Source organism: Ambystoma mexicanum, chromosome 3q (assembly GCF_040938575.1).
Source record: "Ambystoma mexicanum isolate Mex_15411 chromosome 3q, UKY_AmexF1_1, whole genome shotgun sequence".
Taxonomy (NCBI): domain Eukaryota; kingdom Metazoa; phylum Chordata; class Amphibia; order Caudata; family Ambystomatidae; genus Ambystoma; species Ambystoma mexicanum.
Genome location: NC_090926.1, coordinates 732,477,383 through 732,496,728, shown reverse-complemented (window position 1 = coordinate 732,496,728; position 19,346 = coordinate 732,477,383). Strand labels below are relative to the sequence as shown.

General features: G+C 47.9%; 1 protein-coding gene across 1 annotated transcript in view; it reads right to left on the bottom strand.

Moving 5' to 3' along the window:
* Positions 1 to 19,346, bottom strand: part of JMJD6 (jumonji domain containing 6, arginine demethylase and lysine hydroxylase) — a 210,758-nt gene that overhangs the window by 173,128 nt on the left and 18,284 nt on the right. Inside the window, exon 3 of the mRNA XM_069654657.1 lies at positions 2,488 to 2,774. Within this exon, the coding sequence (XP_069510758.1) occupies positions 2,488 to 2,774 (287 nt within the window). The remainder of the gene's footprint in view (positions 1 to 2,487; positions 2,775 to 19,346) is intronic.

Below are 19,346 nucleotides of genomic sequence, written 5' to 3'. Positions count from 1 at the left end.
ACCTACAGCTGAACCCTCCTGTCTGGCTAACTATCGCCCAATTTCCATTACTCCCTTTTTGGGGAAGCTCCTGGAAAAGCTGGCCATCTCGCAGCTTAATCTTCCTTCCAACTGTGTTGGCTCTCTCCATGACCACCAATCTGGGTTCAGAGCTGCCAGAAGCACGGACACTGCTCTCCTGAACCTCTGTGAAGAACTGCTCTCCAACCTTGACTCAACATTCCCTCTGTCCTCATCCTACTTGATCTCTACTCTGCTTTCGACACAGTCAATCATACCATCCTGCTGAATCGTCTGCGACAACCTAGGAATCACTGATCAGGCTCTGGCCTGGCTGACTGCTTTCCTTTCTAATCGACCTTACCAGGTAAAACTTGGGTCCTTCCTTTCCTCCATTTCCCGCTCTACCTGCGGTGTTCCCCAGGGGGTCTAACCTCTCGCCCTGGCTTTTCAACCAATACCTAGCTACTCTCGCCTGCTGCATTTCCATTTTCTGCTCAAACCTTCAGTGCTATGCTGACGACGCCCAACTCATTTTCAGGCTTCCCTCAGACACCTTCCCATCTCGGATTGCTTAATTGCCATTCAAAATTGGTGTGCGCCGCCAACGATCTTTGTCTAAATGTCAACAAGACTTCCTCATTGGTACACCTTCACCAGCCTTACCCCTTACCCTCTGGCCGGCCTCCCTTGGCCCCCCTCCTTCCTCAACCTGCGAGGCTAACACTCTCGGGGTCATCTTTGACTCCACTCATTCCTTCTCCACACACATCTCTGATGTCTCTAAAAAGTTAAACTTCCTAATGCACCTCCTTAGAGGCAACTCTTCCTTTCCTCTCCTTCACCCAGAAACTCACCGTCTCCCAAGCTCTGGTTCTCTCTAGGTTGGACGACTGTAACAGTCCCCTTCTAAATCTTCCTGCCTCCACTCTCAGCCCTTTGCACCTAATCCAGAGCAGGACTGCAAAACTTGCCCTTAAACCCTGCGATCGTAGTGAAATCCCTTCATTGGCTCCTTGTGGACGCAAGGATTACATTTAAAACCTTCTGTATTGTCCACAAGGCTTTCTGGGGCCTGGGTCGAAAATACCTTCAACTTTCCCTCCGTAAATACCTCCCCTCTCAAGCCCTTTGCTTGTTTGTTTGTTTGTTTGTTTGTTTTATTCACTTATAATGCGCACCAGACCCGAAGGTAACCGGGCGCAGCAGTACAGAAAATACTTCTAACTCCCTCAGGGTCAGTTGTTTTTCAATGAAACAAGCTGGTGGCAGATCTCAGTCTTCGGCGGGGGCCTCCCTTTGGAACAGCCTCCCGGGCACCTTGAAACTTGAGGAGCACCATCTCCGGTTCTGGAAGCACCACCAGACCTTCCTCTTTGCTTCTGCCTTTGCTCCTCTTCTCCCCTGCTGATCTGTTCTCTCTCAGCAACATGCTCCTGGCCACCCTTTGTCCTTCGGGCCCATGTACCTGCTCATCCTCCAAGCCACCCCTTCCACTGGGATCTGTATCTGTACCCACACAGTCTGCCCTTTTTTCTCCTGCACTTATCAGATATACCCTGACAAACCACGCACTTGCCTCTGCCTGTATTGTTTTTATTGCACTTTTATTTACTCTGTTCTCTTTTTTGTGCTGCACTCTCCACTTCTCCCCCTTCCTCGCACTTTCCCCATTTTCCCTGGACATGTGTGTGCTTAAAGTCACTGGGCTTAGTAAGATCGCAGTTTTTATTGTCCCTTGTTCCCTTCCCTTCCCTTCCCTTCCCTTTGCCTGGTTGCGCCCTGAAAAATGTGTGTACGAGCGCGATATAAATAAAACATATATCACCATTTAACTTAAAAGTAAATGTTAGGACCAATGAATGAGACAGGAAAAATACCTCAAAATAAAAATGGTCCAGAAATAACATGTTCTTTGATGGAGACCATCTTGATGGCATTTATCCATGCTACATACCAGACACCATAGAGTGACGCCATGGAAATTATGAATTTATAGTTAGTTGCTGACAAGACTCTTCCCACCATCTCCTTACGGAAACTGTGACGGTGCATTTTTTTTTCTACATATGCATCTATGCCAATTGTTTATTATTGTGCAAGGGCATTGTCTGGTACTATCCTAAAAAAGGACATCTCAATCATAAGATTAAAAAGTACAGTATGTAAGAAGGTCCCCCATCCAAGATGCTTAAAGTATAAACTCACTGTTTTCATGCATATTTCAGGATTCCAACCCATCACAGAAAATGAAATTTAGTCCAGATAGTAGGAAGCAGGAACTTAGAAAAGCTGAGGTGGCACAGAGTATTTTGCTTAATGCTAGCCGAGGTGGCACAGAGTATTTTGCTTAATGCTTACAAGAGACAAAAGTTAAATAAAATGACTAAAGATCTACTGTCATTAAGCCTAATTTGTGTACAGTCTATTTGCAAGATTGTAATCTGGAAGAGGGAATGGATGAGTGGTGGTGCTGCATCACTCTACCTGGTATAAAAACGGTTTCTCCGGGTTTCTGTAAGATCTCCAAGGGTTTGAATTCAGGAGGCCATGTAGGGAGCTGTGTCCGCGGGTATATGATGCTGAACCAGGTGATTGCTTCATCTTGTTGATTCCCCCCTTCTTCACGTGTCACTTTGATGAGCTCACGAGGCGTGTTGGTGGGAAAAAGGCACCAGCGCTTGTGTCCTTGAACCAAAGAATTCCAAGCACTTGTTCCAAGGGGATCAATATGGATTCCTGTGCCAGATCGGGGGGGGCCCATCACAAACCATCTGTCAGATAACAGAAAGCTTAGTGTGAAAAGAAAATATTGGTCAAATAAAACACCTAACTCACAGGTATTATGAAAGCTGAAATCAAAAACAAAAAAAGTACGTTATGGTAGCCTATCGCATAGCCCCCAGCACCAAAATTACCCAATAAGGAGGTTAGGACCAAGACCTTGCATAATGGAAATGCATGTTGAATGCACAATTCAACAAATGAAGGACTCAGGCAGCAGGAGGGATCATTAGATGCATTGCTGCACTGTATTGGTGTGAGATGTTCTATGGTAGCAAGGAAGAACTAAGCAAAAACTATGGCAGCCAAGAACCTCTGGGAGGCCGGGGGAACGAAATAGTGAAGCACAAGGAGGTTTAAGAGCGGTAAGGAGATGCTGAGAGAGAAGAGGATGTGAAGGAGATTAGATAAGGGGGAGCCTGGCGATGATAGCACTTGAACAATGCAGAGGAAATGAAGGAAGACAAGAGTCGATGGGAAGAAAGGAGCTGGAGGAATTGAAAACAGTAGAGCGAGGTGGGAACAGGGATGCCGAAAGAGCAGGGCAGAGCAGTAGGCGAGAAAAAAAATATTAGTACAAAGTTTAGCGACATGAAAGGATAGAGAAGGATGTATTTTGCAGGCATTGAATAGCAGAAAGCAAGTGCGGGCAGTCAAAAGATATATGACAGGCAAAGCTGAAAGATGGGTCAAAGATAACACCAAGGTTGAAGGAAGAGGGTGAAAAGGGGAGGACAGAAGGGGGGAGAGAAGACTAGAGGTCTGGGAGCGACAGGTGGAAAGTAGAGAACTTGTGTTTGAGGGATTGAGGTGATGGAGCCCTGGATAGCAGATAGGCAGGATGCATGAAGAGTCTGAAAATGTAGAAAAAGATTATTTGTGAATCGCCCGCACAGAAATAAGAAGGTTGAACAATTCAGCAAGAGAACAAATTACTTACCCCTGGTAATATTCTTTCTACTGGATATTCCTCCCACGGATTCCTCATCTTTGATATAGCCATAACCTGCTTTGCAGTCTCTGGAATCTTAACATCAGTGTGCGCTGTGTGGCCTCGAGTTGATGTCCCACGACTGTTTCCATTCCCGTGCCCAGACTTCCATGGCAGTATAAATCGCACGCACTGTGCCCGTTGCCTCAGTTCTTAGTTTTCCCCCTTTTTCTGCACAGCCGATTTGATGATTAATAACCCACATGGGCGTTGAGGTACATTAAAAAATGCACCCACAGTCAGAAGTGATGAGGAATCCTCAGGAGGAACATTACCAGGAGTATGCAATTTATTTTTCGAGTGGATGGAGTCCTCCCAGAGATTCCTCATCTTTGATAGACTCCTAAAGTAGTTTTTGCAAATGGAGGTGGGAAAAGTGGATTTCTGTTGGCACCGATTCATGCTGTGCAGAACCGCTGTACCAAACAGTATCCTGACCCCAGAGTGTTAAGCAATAATGCTTTGAGAAAGTGTGACGTGACGATCTGTTAGCAGCATTACTAATGACCTGCACCAAACACCTCTTTCAAGAGCCGAAGTAGTAATCACTCCTCTGGTGGAATGGGCTCTTAGATTTTCAGGGACATGCTTTCCCGTAATGCAGTAGCACTCTGAAATGCATAGGATGATCCAACAGCATAAAGTTTGGTTGGTCACGGCTTGGCCTAGCCTGTGCCCTGTATAATCAAGAGTGCCATCTTGCCTGCAATTTGCCATGATAGAAATGTAGAAGCTAATATCCCTTTTGGGTCTTAGCCAATGTAGCCTCTCGTAATCCCTATAATATTATTATTATTATAAGGGGTGGGTAAATGGATAAAAAGCCTGTAGTAGTAGTTTGTGTCAGATGGAATTCAGACACAACCTTGGGAAGGAAGGAGGGACAAACCCTCAAGACTACCTCCACCTTGGAAAACCATTGTAAAAGGAGGTTTCCATGACAGGGCTTGAAGTGATATCCACCAAAAGATTTTTTCCAAGGTTATTAACGTGAGTGGAAAAGAATGGAGAGGTTCAAATGGAGCTCCCGTTAAGGTTAATACCAGGTTCAAATCGCAGGACGGCACCAGAAAAGGGACCAGTGGGAAAGTATTTGTCAATCTCTTGAGGAATTGAAAGACATGAAAGACAATTGGCACCTGAAATTAAGAGCCTTGTTCTGGCATAAGTTTAAAGATGGATAACGCTGCCAGGTAACCCTTTACGGTAGCCACATGAAGCCACTAATGGGCTAAGAGCAGGAAAAAAGGCACTGCAGGTGTATTTCAAGTAAAAGGATCAATATCTTTAGCTCTACACCAGCTGCAAAACCTGTTCAAACAGCAGAGGTGTAGATGGAGAGGGAGATTGTGGGGGGAAAAGTGGGCTAGAGAGGAGCACACGTTGGTGACAAAGAAGTCAGTAGAGTACAGGGATTAGGAGGCGGGAGGGGAGAGTATCTTGGTCAAGACCTGGACCAGCAGAGGTGGGTGACTGGAGAAAGAAGCAGTAAGAGAACAAAAGTAGTGTTTTTGGCTGCAAGAAGAGAAAGATCAGAGGAAGAGAGTTATTTTCCAAGTACGTTCCACCTTCCGTAAGGCCGAGGGGCTTGATGAGGGAGAAAAGGTAATTGAAGGGTGAAGGAGGTTAAAAGCAGAGGAAAGGCAGTATCGAAAGGAAGTGTGGAAAAAGTTGATCGGGAGGGGAAAAGCCCCAGTCTCACCTTCCTCCCAAGCACCTCACACCAGTTCCCAACCCCAATTACATCTTCATCCACATCTGACACAATCATAACAATTCAATGTGTCAACTAAGGACACAAGGTCTCTCCCACCCTAAAAGTGAGAGTGGAATGTAAAACGAATTTATGGAGTTAAAAGATAGATATCTTGAATTCATGCTTCATAGTGATACCACACCCGGTGGCCTTTAGAAAAATCTAACCAAATGTCAACACAGGCTTTGCAACTAAAATAAGGACCAAACACTAAAGTGGTATAGCTATGGAAGAGAATCCGGATTTACTCAAGGGAGGAGCGGTACAGTTAGGCTCCAAACCAACACCCCAAAACAATACACCACACTGGTACACTGAAAAGCATACACCTTAAAAGTACATAAATAAGTACCTTGGGTTAAACATAGCTGAAACACTATGTATAAGAACAGTTTATGGGGACATAGGTAGCCCCTTCCCACTCCTAAGCTAAATGCGTGTGGGTGGAGGGGCTCGAACAGTGCCAGATACAGAGAACTTGTGTTAGGAACAAAGAACAACCCAGTGAGTACAAGGCTTCTTTGTGAGATACAGGATCCAGTAGAAAAGTGACTTGCACACAGGACTAGCAACAAGTCAAAAGAAGAGAAACAGGCCTACCCGTACCAAGACCCCACCAGCCAGAAACAAAAGTGAGGTCAAGTGGAAAGGAGGCGAACCAAGAGATCAGGCAGAGGAAGGACTGTGTAAGAGCACGTTGCAGAAACTGTTGTGGAGATATTGTTACAGGTGTAGTGTTGGATCGTAAAGGAGAGTGGAACCAGGGTGTAAGCATGGTTATGGTGTAAGTGAGGGTTAGAGAGTCAGTAAGAGTGACAAGAGTGTGAGGGAGGGTGAGGGCAGGGAGATTGCATAACAAAAGAGATAGGAGGATTGAATGCATAAGGAATAGCTAAGAAGAGAGTGCAGGTTGAAGAAAGGAACACAGGGTAGAGTTAACAGGTTTGGAACAACAGAGTACCAGGAACTGGGTAGATGAAGGCACCAGACCATCTTGAAAAACTCAACATTATACATACACTAGGATAAGTTTCCCCCTAGAAAATCCATATAGGGAGCGAGAGAGAAGGTTCACAACCTCTAGGCCACAACTAGTCAATAAATAGATAGTATATGTAACCAATATTTATCTACCAACCCAGGGGAACAGACGCTGGGCTGGGGATATGGGAAGCCCACATGAGACAAGAGGGACAGCATGAGAAGGTCATATTCATTTTACAACATAATTTCAGTGCTGCCTAAGAAAACCCTTAACTATTGTTATGACCATTTGTGACAGATCAAAGGGCAACACAGAGCCGCCAGTCAGCAAAACACTCTTGCAAAAAGGGGAAGGGTGGGACAACGATGGAGGTGACAAGACTAGATGGAGGGGAGAGTGGTAGGGTGGCTCAACAACATTCTGGTCGACCGAGGGTTCGAACCTGAAGGTGCTGGGTCCATGAGTGCAGAATGTGAAAAATAAGTAAAATGTACCAGAAACCATCCCAACATGGGCCAGTCCATCCAGGGACGACCAGGATGACTGATGACTAGCCCTATAAGGATATCTAGCTAGCAGCCAAAAGGTGAAATCAAAGCAAGAGATAAAAGGAGATAGCAGCCAGTATAGCCACACTGTGTCTTGGTGATTCAGCCTCCCATCTAGGTCCTCCAGAAATGCAGAATTGAGCATTGAAAAGCATACACCTGCATCTGCCCTAGAAAAACAAGTCACTCATGGGCTGGCCTAAGCCAGCCCTCCAAACACACCGAGCAGCCTGTCATGTTGGCCCTAAAAGAAGCCAATCATCCATGTCCATCCACACAGACATGTATCTGGGTATAGTGACCAGTTCAAACCACTACGCCGGGTGCAGGGCTGGGCTCAGAGGGAATCCAAAGGTGCATTTGTTAGGGAGAATTCTCGTTTGTGCCAATTACCTTCAGCCTTAGAGACCCACAGCTCTTTTGCTGGACTTTAGGACTTTTTAATTTTAACCCTGGAGTGAGTGAGACTCACTCTCTCATGTGTTTCGACCTGATTTGGATTATGCGTTTCCTTTGTTTTTGGAGTCTGACAACTCCATAGGCATCTATTTTTTGTATGGGGACAGCACCTTCAGTGCAGTGTCACAGATAAATCCTTTTAATTTCTCATAGAATACCTTTTCCTGTGTGAACTACTGTTCCCAAGAATAGTAAAGTGAAATTGACTTTACTTACCTTTTCTCTTTGGGGGCCCAGCACACAACATCCTATGTGGGGTGCTGGGAGGTTCCTTCGTAGCCCCTCTTCCCACCTACTAATGTAACAATTTGTATGTTACACTCACTACTTTAAATGGCTGATGGCAGTGGTTTAAATTTTCCGACCATTGTGCTTTTCTACGGCAGGCCGAATCCTTAACTGCAGTATAGCACCCATGGGTGACCATTTTGTCAAAATGGTCCTGGTCGTCTTTGTTTGGACATTTTCTGTTTATGGGGGTCTTTCTTGGTTTTAATCTGCTCACCAAGCCAGGTTTGAGACCTTTGTTTGTTTTGCCTTTGGCAGGCTTCAGTACTGAAACCCACCTCTGGCCCCAGTGAGTCTGGAAGGGCAGGAAGTGAGGGAGGTTCCCGAAACTCCCCCGTCTTTGTCTTCAGAATGCCTGAACGCACCCAGTCCTGATTGGCTGGCTGTCCTTGTAGGACAACCAAACTGCTGTTTGAGCGACAGCCTAGGATGTGCATGAATGGGAGAAACCTGCTTAAAAGGCAAGGGTTTTGGGACTAGAGGCAGAGTCGACCACTTGGAAGAACGTCCGAGGAAGAAACAGTGAACGAAGCTTGCTGCATCCTCCTGGATATTTAAATTGCCAGGAGAAAACCTGCTGCTGCGCTTTTTCTGATCGGCGAGACACGCTCCGGAAGGGATGACGTCTTCACTTGGGTCAGTGTGACCAACTAACCCAGAGACGAACCCCCACTGGACCATCTTCTCTGACTGGCTGTACTTCTTTGCTGCTGCAGGAACCAAGTGCCAGGGGTCGAGAAATACGTAGTCGTGTGCAATTCGTCCAGAAGCTCCAGGAGTCTCCCAAGATCCTCCAGAAGCAGGACGACCAGAGCTAAAGTCCCCTCACCAGAGTGCAGGACTCGAGGAGTGACGGAAGCCCAACCAGTATCCAAGATCCGCAGTGGTGCCATTTACTGCGCGCTGAAAACCGCGAAGTGCCACTGATCCAAAAAGATCCCGTAGCTGCCGCTGACCTCCAAATTGCTGCCGCAGGAGTCCTCCAGACGTCCTCCCTCTTGTCCCCATGAATGAGGGTCAGGAACCCAGGATCTGTATCGCTGCATCCAGACTGAAGCCAGCTGAACCACTCTTCTTCTAACCAGAGGTACTGTTCAGACTTGGGGGTACTTGTGTCTATAGCTTTTCGCTTCTCAGTTGAGACTTGCAGTGGCTATTTTTGTTAGAGTGGAGTTGATTTCAACTTTACCATCCACAAGTGTAACAGCTTGTGACCGTACAGTGATTTTTCTTCAGAAATTCTCTACATTTGTGCAAGACATTGTTATCTAAGAAGTGCCGCAGCTCCATAGACTGTGCTGGCTCCCCGCAGACTCTTCTATTCCACAAAGTGTACTAGTGATATATAAATGCCATTACTGTCCTTGTTAGTGAAGTCACCTCCGGGTGTAGAAGTGTGTAAAAAGCATCTCAAAAGAGTATCTACTAGCCTTGTGCTGGTTCTGGAAAAGTAAATTTGATGGTTACATATATTGCCCTTTCCTTTTTAAAGAATGCTTATTTAAACATTGATGTTAAATATAACTAAAACCTTGAGTGTAAGTGTTACTTGGCTACTTGTATTTGTGGATTTCATTGCTAAAGCTCTACAGCTCACATGTTGTTCAACAATCCAGTCTTCTGGGTCTGTTGGTTTTGCTATTCAGCGTCCGGGGTGCTAGATTGTGTAAATATGTTAAAGCCCCTCTGTCCCCACTGAAAAAGATCACATGTGAATTCCACCCAACGCTATCCTTGCAGTAGGTGGTGGTGCCTAGGTATAGAATGTGTCTAGGGCTCCCTTAGAAACTGAGAACTTTACAAGAAACTCTACTTATCAACACTGCACACCGACCTTTGAATAGTCTTTCAAACCTCTTGAATGCTATGATCAATGCTATGATCAAGTCATACAGCGTGTGTGTTTGAACTGTCCCTGTACAACTAGGGTTACTTACCTCGAGCACTGGGACACGAGTAGTGTTCAGCTTCTCAAGTGTTGTGCAAAGTGTTCTGGATGTCAAAGTTAGCCCTGAGATTTGGGCAACAACATTTCCTACTATATCAATTTTGGGTTACCAAACTGTAGGTATATGTGTGCGTTTTGCTTTGCTTCGATGGTAGTTTTATTTTAACGTTAATTCAAGTCAGGGCTCCAGGCTAACGTTTTGACCGAGCCAGTGGCTTCTTCTGCAAAATGTTTGGGCGTCCTTTTAAGTTCTTGGAGTCAAGTTTCAGGTCATGTAAAGGCATGTCAAACATCAAGAAAAGCACACTGTTCACTAAGATACACTAGCTTTGCACTGCAGAGAAAACATTCTGAAAAACAGCTTTTCTGAGGAAAAAAACATTTAAAAAACTTTATGGACTGCCATTTTGGTACCCTACTACTGCAGTTCACCTGGGTCATTAAGTGCATCGTCCTGTCAACTTGAGAGGACTATCAATAACCAAGTGGTAGTCGTAGCTCAGAAGCACAGGCCTATTTCTCAGGATGGAGTGCAGTAGGTTAACATGTATAGGACGCATCTTTCATTGATATTCCATGTGATAATGTCCAAAAACGATATTCTTATAAGAAAATAATATTTATATAAACAAATGTAAAGAGAAATTCACTACACTATAGAAACAGATACTACATTTTTTAGGCAAGTTAAACAGTTATAACAAGAGTTTTTTTTCTTAAGTTTTTCCTAGAAAGTAGAAAAGTTTATTATTCACAGTGACTACTATACTCAGCATCCATAGTCCCCTTTCCAACAAACTCGTGGGACATTCCGTCTTATGGGACAGGACCAGAGCTTTTTGTAGCACCATACAAAAATTGTCCGTCACTTCGAGTTTATGTAGGCCCAGTGGATGCGCAGCCACAGACTGTGCCGACCAGGCCCCCCCGGCTCCCACCCTACCGGGCTTTGTGCCTCGGTCCATTTCAACCTGGCTAGGTCGGCTCCCAATTTAAGCTAAGGCATTTTAGGGGGATGGTGGGAGGGGCGTATTGTGGAAAGGGGGCAATGAACTCACAGTTGTCACAATGGTGAGTAACATTTCCTTACTCCCACGTCCCTGTCCCCTTCCTCTTCCCCCTTTCCTCCACTTCCCACTTCTCGCACAATGGCTGGAAGAACTATTTTCAATTTAAAGAGGTTCTTTAAGACTGCCTGGCCGAATACCATCCCACAGAATTTGCAGTGCATCCACTCCCAGCGCCCCTATGGCTGCATACAGTGTTTTTGAGGCTGGTGGCAAAGGGAAATGTTTGGGTGAAGCTGCCACTCATGGCTGGCCTCTGCCAGATGGCTCAGCTGATATGCTTCTGCATTCGCTGCCCCCGGCAGGTGAAGGGCCTGAAGCCACATCCCATGACAGACAGTCCATTACCATATCTGCAAGGCCAAAAATACCAGTGGAGGAGATTTGGTCCCTCCACCCGTTTGTTGATGTAAAAGAGATAGAATTGCCCGTTATGATGGACACCATCTTGCCGTGCATATTGGGGAGAAAGACTCAACGCTAGGAAGAGGTCTTTCAGCTCCTTGTCAGTCTTCCCCGGACCACCGGTCTCCAATCTGAAAATGGTTCATTGTTGCCCCCAGCCCAACAGGGACGAATATGTGGTGATAATTGCCTGTGGGGAGGGGTCTCGGAATGGAACCACATACAACAGATTCTGAAGATCAGCTCACCACAGCAAATCCTGAACCAATTCTTAAGGAATCGGCATAAGACTATGGCAGGTCTTGCTCACGACACCATGAACTTTGGAGCTTAAGCTGAGATCTCTGAATCTTCTATCTGACCAAAGGAACGGCCTGAATACATCATGCCATGAGACCCAGCAGTCTCTGGAACCTACAAACAGTGATGCCGCTTGTGGAAACTAGAAGAAAGCAGGTGTTCTGAATATCCATCACTTTTTCTGATGTCATAAAAACCCTGGCCTGTTGGGAGTCCCAAATGAAGCCTATGAAGAGAAGGCACTGGGATGCCGTCAAATGAGACTTCCCCAGTACAAAGACAGGGCGAGGCTGAAAAGCAAATCCAGTAGATAAAGTTGCGCCTCCAGTCTCCGGTGAGAGAGCCCTTACCAGCCAGTCGTCCAAAGTATGGATAAACATGGATGCCTTGAAGGAGGAGAAAGGAGGCAACAGATGCCATCATTTTCATAAAGACTCGTGGTGTTCAGCGTTTAAACCAGAGAGGAGGCACTCTGTAATGGGACAACCCCCCGAAAACCTGAGAAACTTCGATAAGGGGGCCAGATTGGGATCTGTAAGTATGCATCTTTCAGATCAAATCTCCCTGTTGCATAGCAGACCAGATCTGAGCAAATGGGATCTTGAATTTCGGAAGGTACGGGAAAAGATGAAAGACCGCCAAGTCTAGGATGGTGCACATACCTGCCTGGTTCGACCTTGACACCGTAAACAGTCGAGAGTAAAAACCCTGGCTGACTTCTGAACTTGGCACATCCTCTATGGCGTTCATCTGCAAGAGTTTCATGATTTCTAGTCTTAAGCGGAATTCCCAATCTAGCCTTTAGGAAGGAAAGGAGGTAAATGCAGTCTGTATCCCCGGCTAGTTACCAACAGCACCCAAGAGTTTGAGGTTAAGTTCCTCCTAATTTAAGGGAGATTCACCCGCACGCACTGGAGTCCTGTGGGAGCAGGCAACCCCATCACTTGTCGCTGCCTGCTTGATAAGTTCTCAAAGTGCCGATTGACGAGTGAGAAAAGAAAAAAAACATGCCCATGGTCTTCTGTTCCTTTCTTTAATTGCTGGGTGACCGGCCCTGCTGCCTCGCTTTGCGCTCTTGGAAGCCTTGGAAACCAGATAACGACCTGGACCGAGATTCCTCTATAGAGGAAACTGATGGCTTGACTGTTGCAAGCTTTGTTAAAAGCGACAATGATTGGTCCGTAAGCATGCTTGCCTTTTTCTTGGCCAGTTCCTCATCTGTAGAGCTATGGAGGGCGAACACCTTATCCTGGACCTTTTTCGCAAGCTTAGTGGAATGAAGCCGTGCCCGTCTACATGCATTCACCCTAATAATGACTCGTCTAGCAGTGTCAACACGATGGGCTGCTGCATCCAGAAGATCCTGAGCGATCATTCAGGCATCAGCCAGGTCAGCGAAAAAAGTTATGATATGGTATTTATAAAGCGCCTATACACAAGTGTTTCAAGGCTCTATGAGGCAAGAGAGGGGAACAAAGGGAGGACGGATAACAATCCTACTAGGCCAGGTGTCATTCAGATTGCACAAGTGCGTGGGAAGGGGGCAGGGAAATGCAGTATGATAGGCAAGATGATAACAATAAGTAGTTGCCAGCATGTGGAAAGTGCATGGGTAAGTGCAGACATCAGGTGTCAGGGCTGGGAGGGGAACTGTAGGGATACAGAAACAGTCCCCAAGTGCGGGGGTTGCCAGGTGGGCAGTGCAGGTGTGAAACGCTGGCGGGGGAGGAACTGGTCCCGTGATCAGAGGGTGTCCAGGTAGCCAGTGCAGTTTCCAGTTGCACTAGGAGGTCATAAGAGGAGGGGAGGTGAAAAAGCAGAAGCAAAGAAAGGCTTTGAGGAGCTTCCGGAACTGGAGATGGTTCTCCTCAAGTTTAAGGGAGGCTGTTCCAGAGGGAGAGACCAGCCGAGGAAAGAGATCTACCACCAACTCGTTGCTTGGAGAAGCGACTGACCCTGAGGGAGTTGGAGGCGGATGAGCGAAGAGCTCGAGAAGGGAGATATTTAGGAAGAGAGAGTTGAAGGTATTGATGCCCCAGGCCCCAGAAGGCCTTGTGGATGATGCAGAGGGTTTTGAACTTAATCCTCGCAGCCACTGGGAGCCAGTGCAGAGATTTCAGTCCTGGAGAGATACAATCCCTGGGCTTGAGGCCATGGACAAGTCTTGCAGTCCTGTTCTGGATTGCAGAGGTCGGAGAGTAGAAGCAGGCAGATTTAGAAAGACGCTGTTGCAATAGTCCAGCCTAGAGAGAACCAGAGCTCTAGAGACAGTGAGCTTCTGGGGGAAGGAGAGGAAAGGAAGAATACCATACCCTTAAGGAGATGCAGCTATTAGTGTGACTTCTTAGAGATGTCAGAGATGTGAGGAGAGAAAGAGTGTGGAGTCTAAGATGACCCCAAGGTTCTTAGCCTTGCAGGTGGGAGCAGATAGAGGGCCAAGAGAGGCCAGCCAGAGCTGTAGGGAAGGAGGGAGCGGGTGTGCAGATGAGGAGAATCTCAGTCTTACTGGCATTAAGGCAGAGGTCATTAGCGGCAAACCACTCCTGGATAGCAGACAGACATAGATAAGAGAGGGAGAGAAGGAGGCCGAGGGTAGCCTGAAAGTGAGCTGGGCGTCATCCGCATAGCACTGAATGTTGGGGCACAGAGCGGCGATGCAGTGGGCGAGGAGTGCCAAGTATTGGTTGAACAGCCAGGGAGAGAGGTTAGATCCCTGGGGGACAGCACAGGTAGATAAAAAGATAGCGGAGAGGAAGGACCCAAGTTGGACCTGGGAGGGTCGGTCAGAGAGGAAAGAAGTCAGCCAAGCCAGAGCCTGACCAGTAATACCCAGGTTATCACAGAGACGGTTGAGCAGAATGGCATGGTTGACAGTGTCAAAGGCAGAAGAGAGATCAAGCAAGATGAGGACACAGGGGGTGCTAGAATCAAGGTTGGAGAGCAGGTCTTCACGGATGTTCAGGAGAGCAGTTTCTGTGCTTCTGGCAGCTCTGAGGCCAGACTGAGGGTCATGAAGACAACCAACAGATTCAGTGTGGAGATTAAGCTGGGAGATGGCCAGTTTCTCCAGGAGCTTGCCCCGGAAGGGGGTGATGGGAGATTGGGCGATAGTTGGTCGGGCAGGAGAGGTCGGCAGAGGGTTTGAGGGTGCCCAAGGGAGTGCTTCAGGGGGAATGGGAAGACTTCAGTGACAAAGGAATTATTGCAGAAATCAGCCAGGGCAGGAGCCAGGGAGTCGATGTGGTCCTTGATAGTTTTGGAGGAACAGGGGTTCCAAACGTTATGGGGCTATGATCTTTATAAATTCCAGGGGGTGTGGCTAGCACGCATGGAGTAAGGAAGCAGCCTGGCTGAGCTCCCGTCAGAGATCCTACGTATGATCCTCTTGCAGCGGGAAAAAAAGCAGAATTTCTAATAACAAACTGCAGTTAGTGCACAAACCTCTTGCGCTGTTGGGGGCGCTGAGCTCCGGGACCCCGACGTCAGGCACACGAACCCGGCAAAGATTGGAGCAGACAGGGTGCGGCGGCCGTGGCCCCTGCTGCCAGCGACTGTTTAGCCCGATCACGCGGCTGAAGAAGCCCCGCCGCTCCAGGACTGCTGGGGCACGACAATCGCTTGGGGAAGTGACTGGGCCCTGATCCCAGAGGAGTCGCGGGTGGCCCCCACCGGGACCACAAGAGCTAACGAGTGCGGAAGACACGCAGGTCTGCAACAAAACGCTGCGGAGGACGCCAGCGCCATACAGGTCAGTGAGCGCGCACCCTTGAACTTAGGGAGCGGAAAGCCCCCGCAAACACTACTATGGAGAGCCTGTGGAGGCTGACGTGGGCTGCACTTGTGCATTAATCGCTTCATAGACGAATACCCCAACACCAGTGCATGAACTGAACTTGACCCGGGGGAAAATACCCCAACTCACTGCGGGCTTGCGACTCATCCTAGGGGTGTCTCAGACCTGAACACCCCACCCTGGGAAAGCTGCAAGCGGTGAACTGAAGGGAGCAGAATGTGACAGGTACTATACAACTGAACCGTCATGACAATGTGAACGCCAGTTGGGGAAACTTGCTATACAATGCGCTCCGGCGGGGCTCCAGTGAAGCAGCACACGCCCTGCCGGCACATACATGAGGCGGCACACTGCCTCAGAGCAATCGGGGGAGCTCCAATACAAACCCATAGCTGGGAAGAGGACCCACTGTCGGGGCCGTAACCCAATCAAGACACCTGAAACGACATACAAGATTGGCCACCGAACTCCAATCCAATCCAATCTGCTGGCACTGAAGAACACAGCCCTTAGCCGGGTGCCCTGACCACATCATAGCCACGCACGCCAGTCGACCTGGGACGTGCCAATGCTGCTGCCCATTAAGCGGCAAGTATCACACCAGTGCTTGGGGACCAGATAACCCCACTGGTGCAGACCAACACCCGGCGTGATCAACTGAAGGGGCAACTGGACCCGAAGACGCAGCAACACAAGTGAGCCTCTGTGTAGGCTCACAGCCACGCATTGCTAAACATCAATAATCGCCTGCCACCGCCAATCTAGGTCCTGGAGGACGCTAGCCAACTAAGTGGCCCACAACTACTCAAGAGAACAAAAAGAGTCAAACCACATACTGGGTCGCAATCACAGAACCACACGTGCACGCAGACCCGAGGCACTGGAGGACTGGCGCGGCCTGGCGACCACTTGAGGACCCAGCCACTAAGGCGAGGCAATGTCCCCTCTGAAGGAAAGGGCAAAGCCAGCATTATGGAATCTTTTGCGGTAGATGCCCAAAGGAACAAAGGTTGGAACCCAAGACCCCTGAACCAACCCAAGGAGCCCCCCCCTCCTGAGGAGCACACCAAAGACGAGCAGATACTAGAAGCAATATCAGGACTCCGCTCCTCCATCAACACCAAGATAGAGGAAGTGAAATCGGACATGCAATTAATGCGCCAAGACATGCGCAACCTCGCAGAACGGGTAACAACCACGGAATCAAACCAACAAGAGATGGCCACAACACAGAGGTCCAGATCAAAGTGGAGGAGTTAGAAAAACGCAACAGAATATTGGAAGAAAGGGCAGAGGAAAGATCCAGGCGCAACAACGGCCGCTTACTTGGGGTTCCGGAGGGACTCGAGGTACACAATCCCACGAACGTCTGGAGTCACTACTGCAGCAGGAAGTGGGTGCTGGCAGACTGCCAGGGGTTTGCCGTCAAAAGAGCACACAGAGCACTCCAGAAAAAACCACGACCGGGCTCATACCCTCGCCTGATCATAGCTAGGATCCTGAACATCCAAGACAGGGAGGTAATACTACGATACTCATGCGAGGAAGGTGCAATAAGCAGAGACAATGCAAAGATCACAATATACCCAGACTATACCCCAGCAGTCCAAAGGGCGAGAAACTCCTATATTCCCATCAAAGCCAGGTTGCGACAACTGAACCTCAAATACATGCTACTCTACCCACAAAGGACGAGCCATTTTCCTAGAGACTCCAGCAGCGGCAAACATGTGGCTCGAACACAACAACATGGCTGACGACGATGAGACGGCAACATGTCCACAACACTGATATAACAGGGCCCTACAAGGAAAAGCGTGCCCATGACAGGCAACCACCTTCGCCAGAACCTCTGCCAACAAGGACGGGAGAGCCACCATGGTGACCAACCCGTGCAAAATGACACGACCCCATGAATGGACCGATGCAGGCCTGTTGCCATTGCAAAGCAACCCGCCAGGGATGGCTTGGAAAGGCCAAGAGATGGCGGGCCCCCCCGAGCACCAGCCATGTGGCGCAACTGCTGGGTGCAGTTGGTGAGTTTATCAAGTTACTGTTCAAAATGTTCTACTTTTGCCACGATACACATGCAGAAACAAAGATCATCAGAGACACTGATCAGGACAATACAACACGACGACGATGTTGGCTAACATCAAAGAGATGACGTGGAACTTCAGATGGATGGGCTCCTACGTGCGCAGGAATAGGATCAAATCATACCTGAAAAGGAAACATCTCCATTGCACTGTTGCAAGAAAGACACCCAAAAGCTGAAGACAATACCAAAATGAGTGAATGGAGGGGAGGACAGGGCTTTGGTGCCCCCTACTCTAAATATGCATGTGGAGTCTACACCTGGATTGATGGCTCAGTGCCCTTCAAAGGAAGCGGACACGGAAGGAAGATACTTGATAATAAAAAGGCAGCATTGAACAGCAGGAAGTATGCATCGTCAACACTTACCTCCCCAACAACGGCATCCCAGCGTACCTGTCCAAGATAAGTGCCAAATTAACACCCTTTCGGGACGGTGTTTATGTGGGGGCTGGGGGGTGATTTCAACTGCACACGAGATTGCACGCTAGATAGGTCTAAACCTTTAACATCACCAGCTACCTCTTCCCAATCCCCACTGAAGAAAGTACTAGAGTATCTTGAACTGGCCGAGGTGTGGAGGGAACTTCACCCGAATCATAGAGCATACTCATATTTCTCATACTCATATTTCTCATCTCCCCACACACACTGTACACTAGTATTGACTACCTGCTAGTTGACAAACACCACCTACCTCAAGTCGAGTCAATATCCTACCTAGGAAGAACAATATCAGACCACTTCCCACTCCTTATGGAATGAAAAACTAGAGGGCCCAGACCACCCATTCCAATGTGGCGAATGCCGACAGAAGCCCTCACTGATGGGGCTTTCAAGGAGGACCTCCGGGATAAAATACAAGAATACCTGGACATCAATACAGGCTCCGTAAAGGGCTGGGACACAATATGGGAAGTGCTAAAAGTAGCGATCGGGGAAGGTCATTGCCAGCGCTGGAGGTCGAAGGAAAACCCTACGGAAAGAACTAGAAGCTGGGGAAGAGAGAATCACCCAGCTTGAAACCGCGGCACCTAAAACGAGGGAAGCAGGAGGAACTAGTTACAGTCAGAAGTGACTGCCAGAACGCATGCGCCAGATTAGCCAAATTTGATTACATAACCAGGGTCACTAGAGCACACGCAGATGGCGATAAACAAAACCGACTCTTGTCTTGGCTATGCAAAAAAGAACACCCGAAATACCCAATCATTGAAATTAATACCCCCGCTGATGAGACCTACAAATCACAACCGGAAATGAATGAGGCATTTAGCCAATTCTATACCCAGCTGCATAGCCACACAACAGTGATACCGCAAAGGGACATCTTAGACACCCTCAAAGAAATAGGCCTCCCAACATTAAACGATGTCCAGGTAGCCACCCTTAATGAAGATTTATCGTTGGAGGACATAACCGAGGCAATCAAATCACTGTCAACGAGCAAGACCCCGGGCAGTGATGGAATTCCCCCTGAGTTTTACAAAACGTATGACGCGACCCTGGTCCCCACCTTTCTGGGAGTCTTTAGAGATTCTTATGAGAGAGGGACCTTGCCCAAAAGCACGAGGGAGACGCCGATAGTACCGATCCCCAAACCTGGGAAACCCAGAGAACAATGCGGATCATATAGGCCACTAGCCATGATTAATTACGACATAAAAATACTAACCACTATTCTAGCACAGAGACCCTCTCCAAGGTGATAGGTACACTAGAACCTGCGTCGACTGCAACATATAGTGGCACAAACCAAAAACCTACAATCATATGCAGTGGTCTCCTTGGATGCCACAAAAGCTTTTGACTCCATATACCGGGAGTGGTTGCTGGAGGTCCCGAGACAGTTCGGGTTGGGGGCTTCCTTCATTAGATGGATAAAAATACTGGACCAATCGCCGGTGGCTAGAGTTAAGACTGGG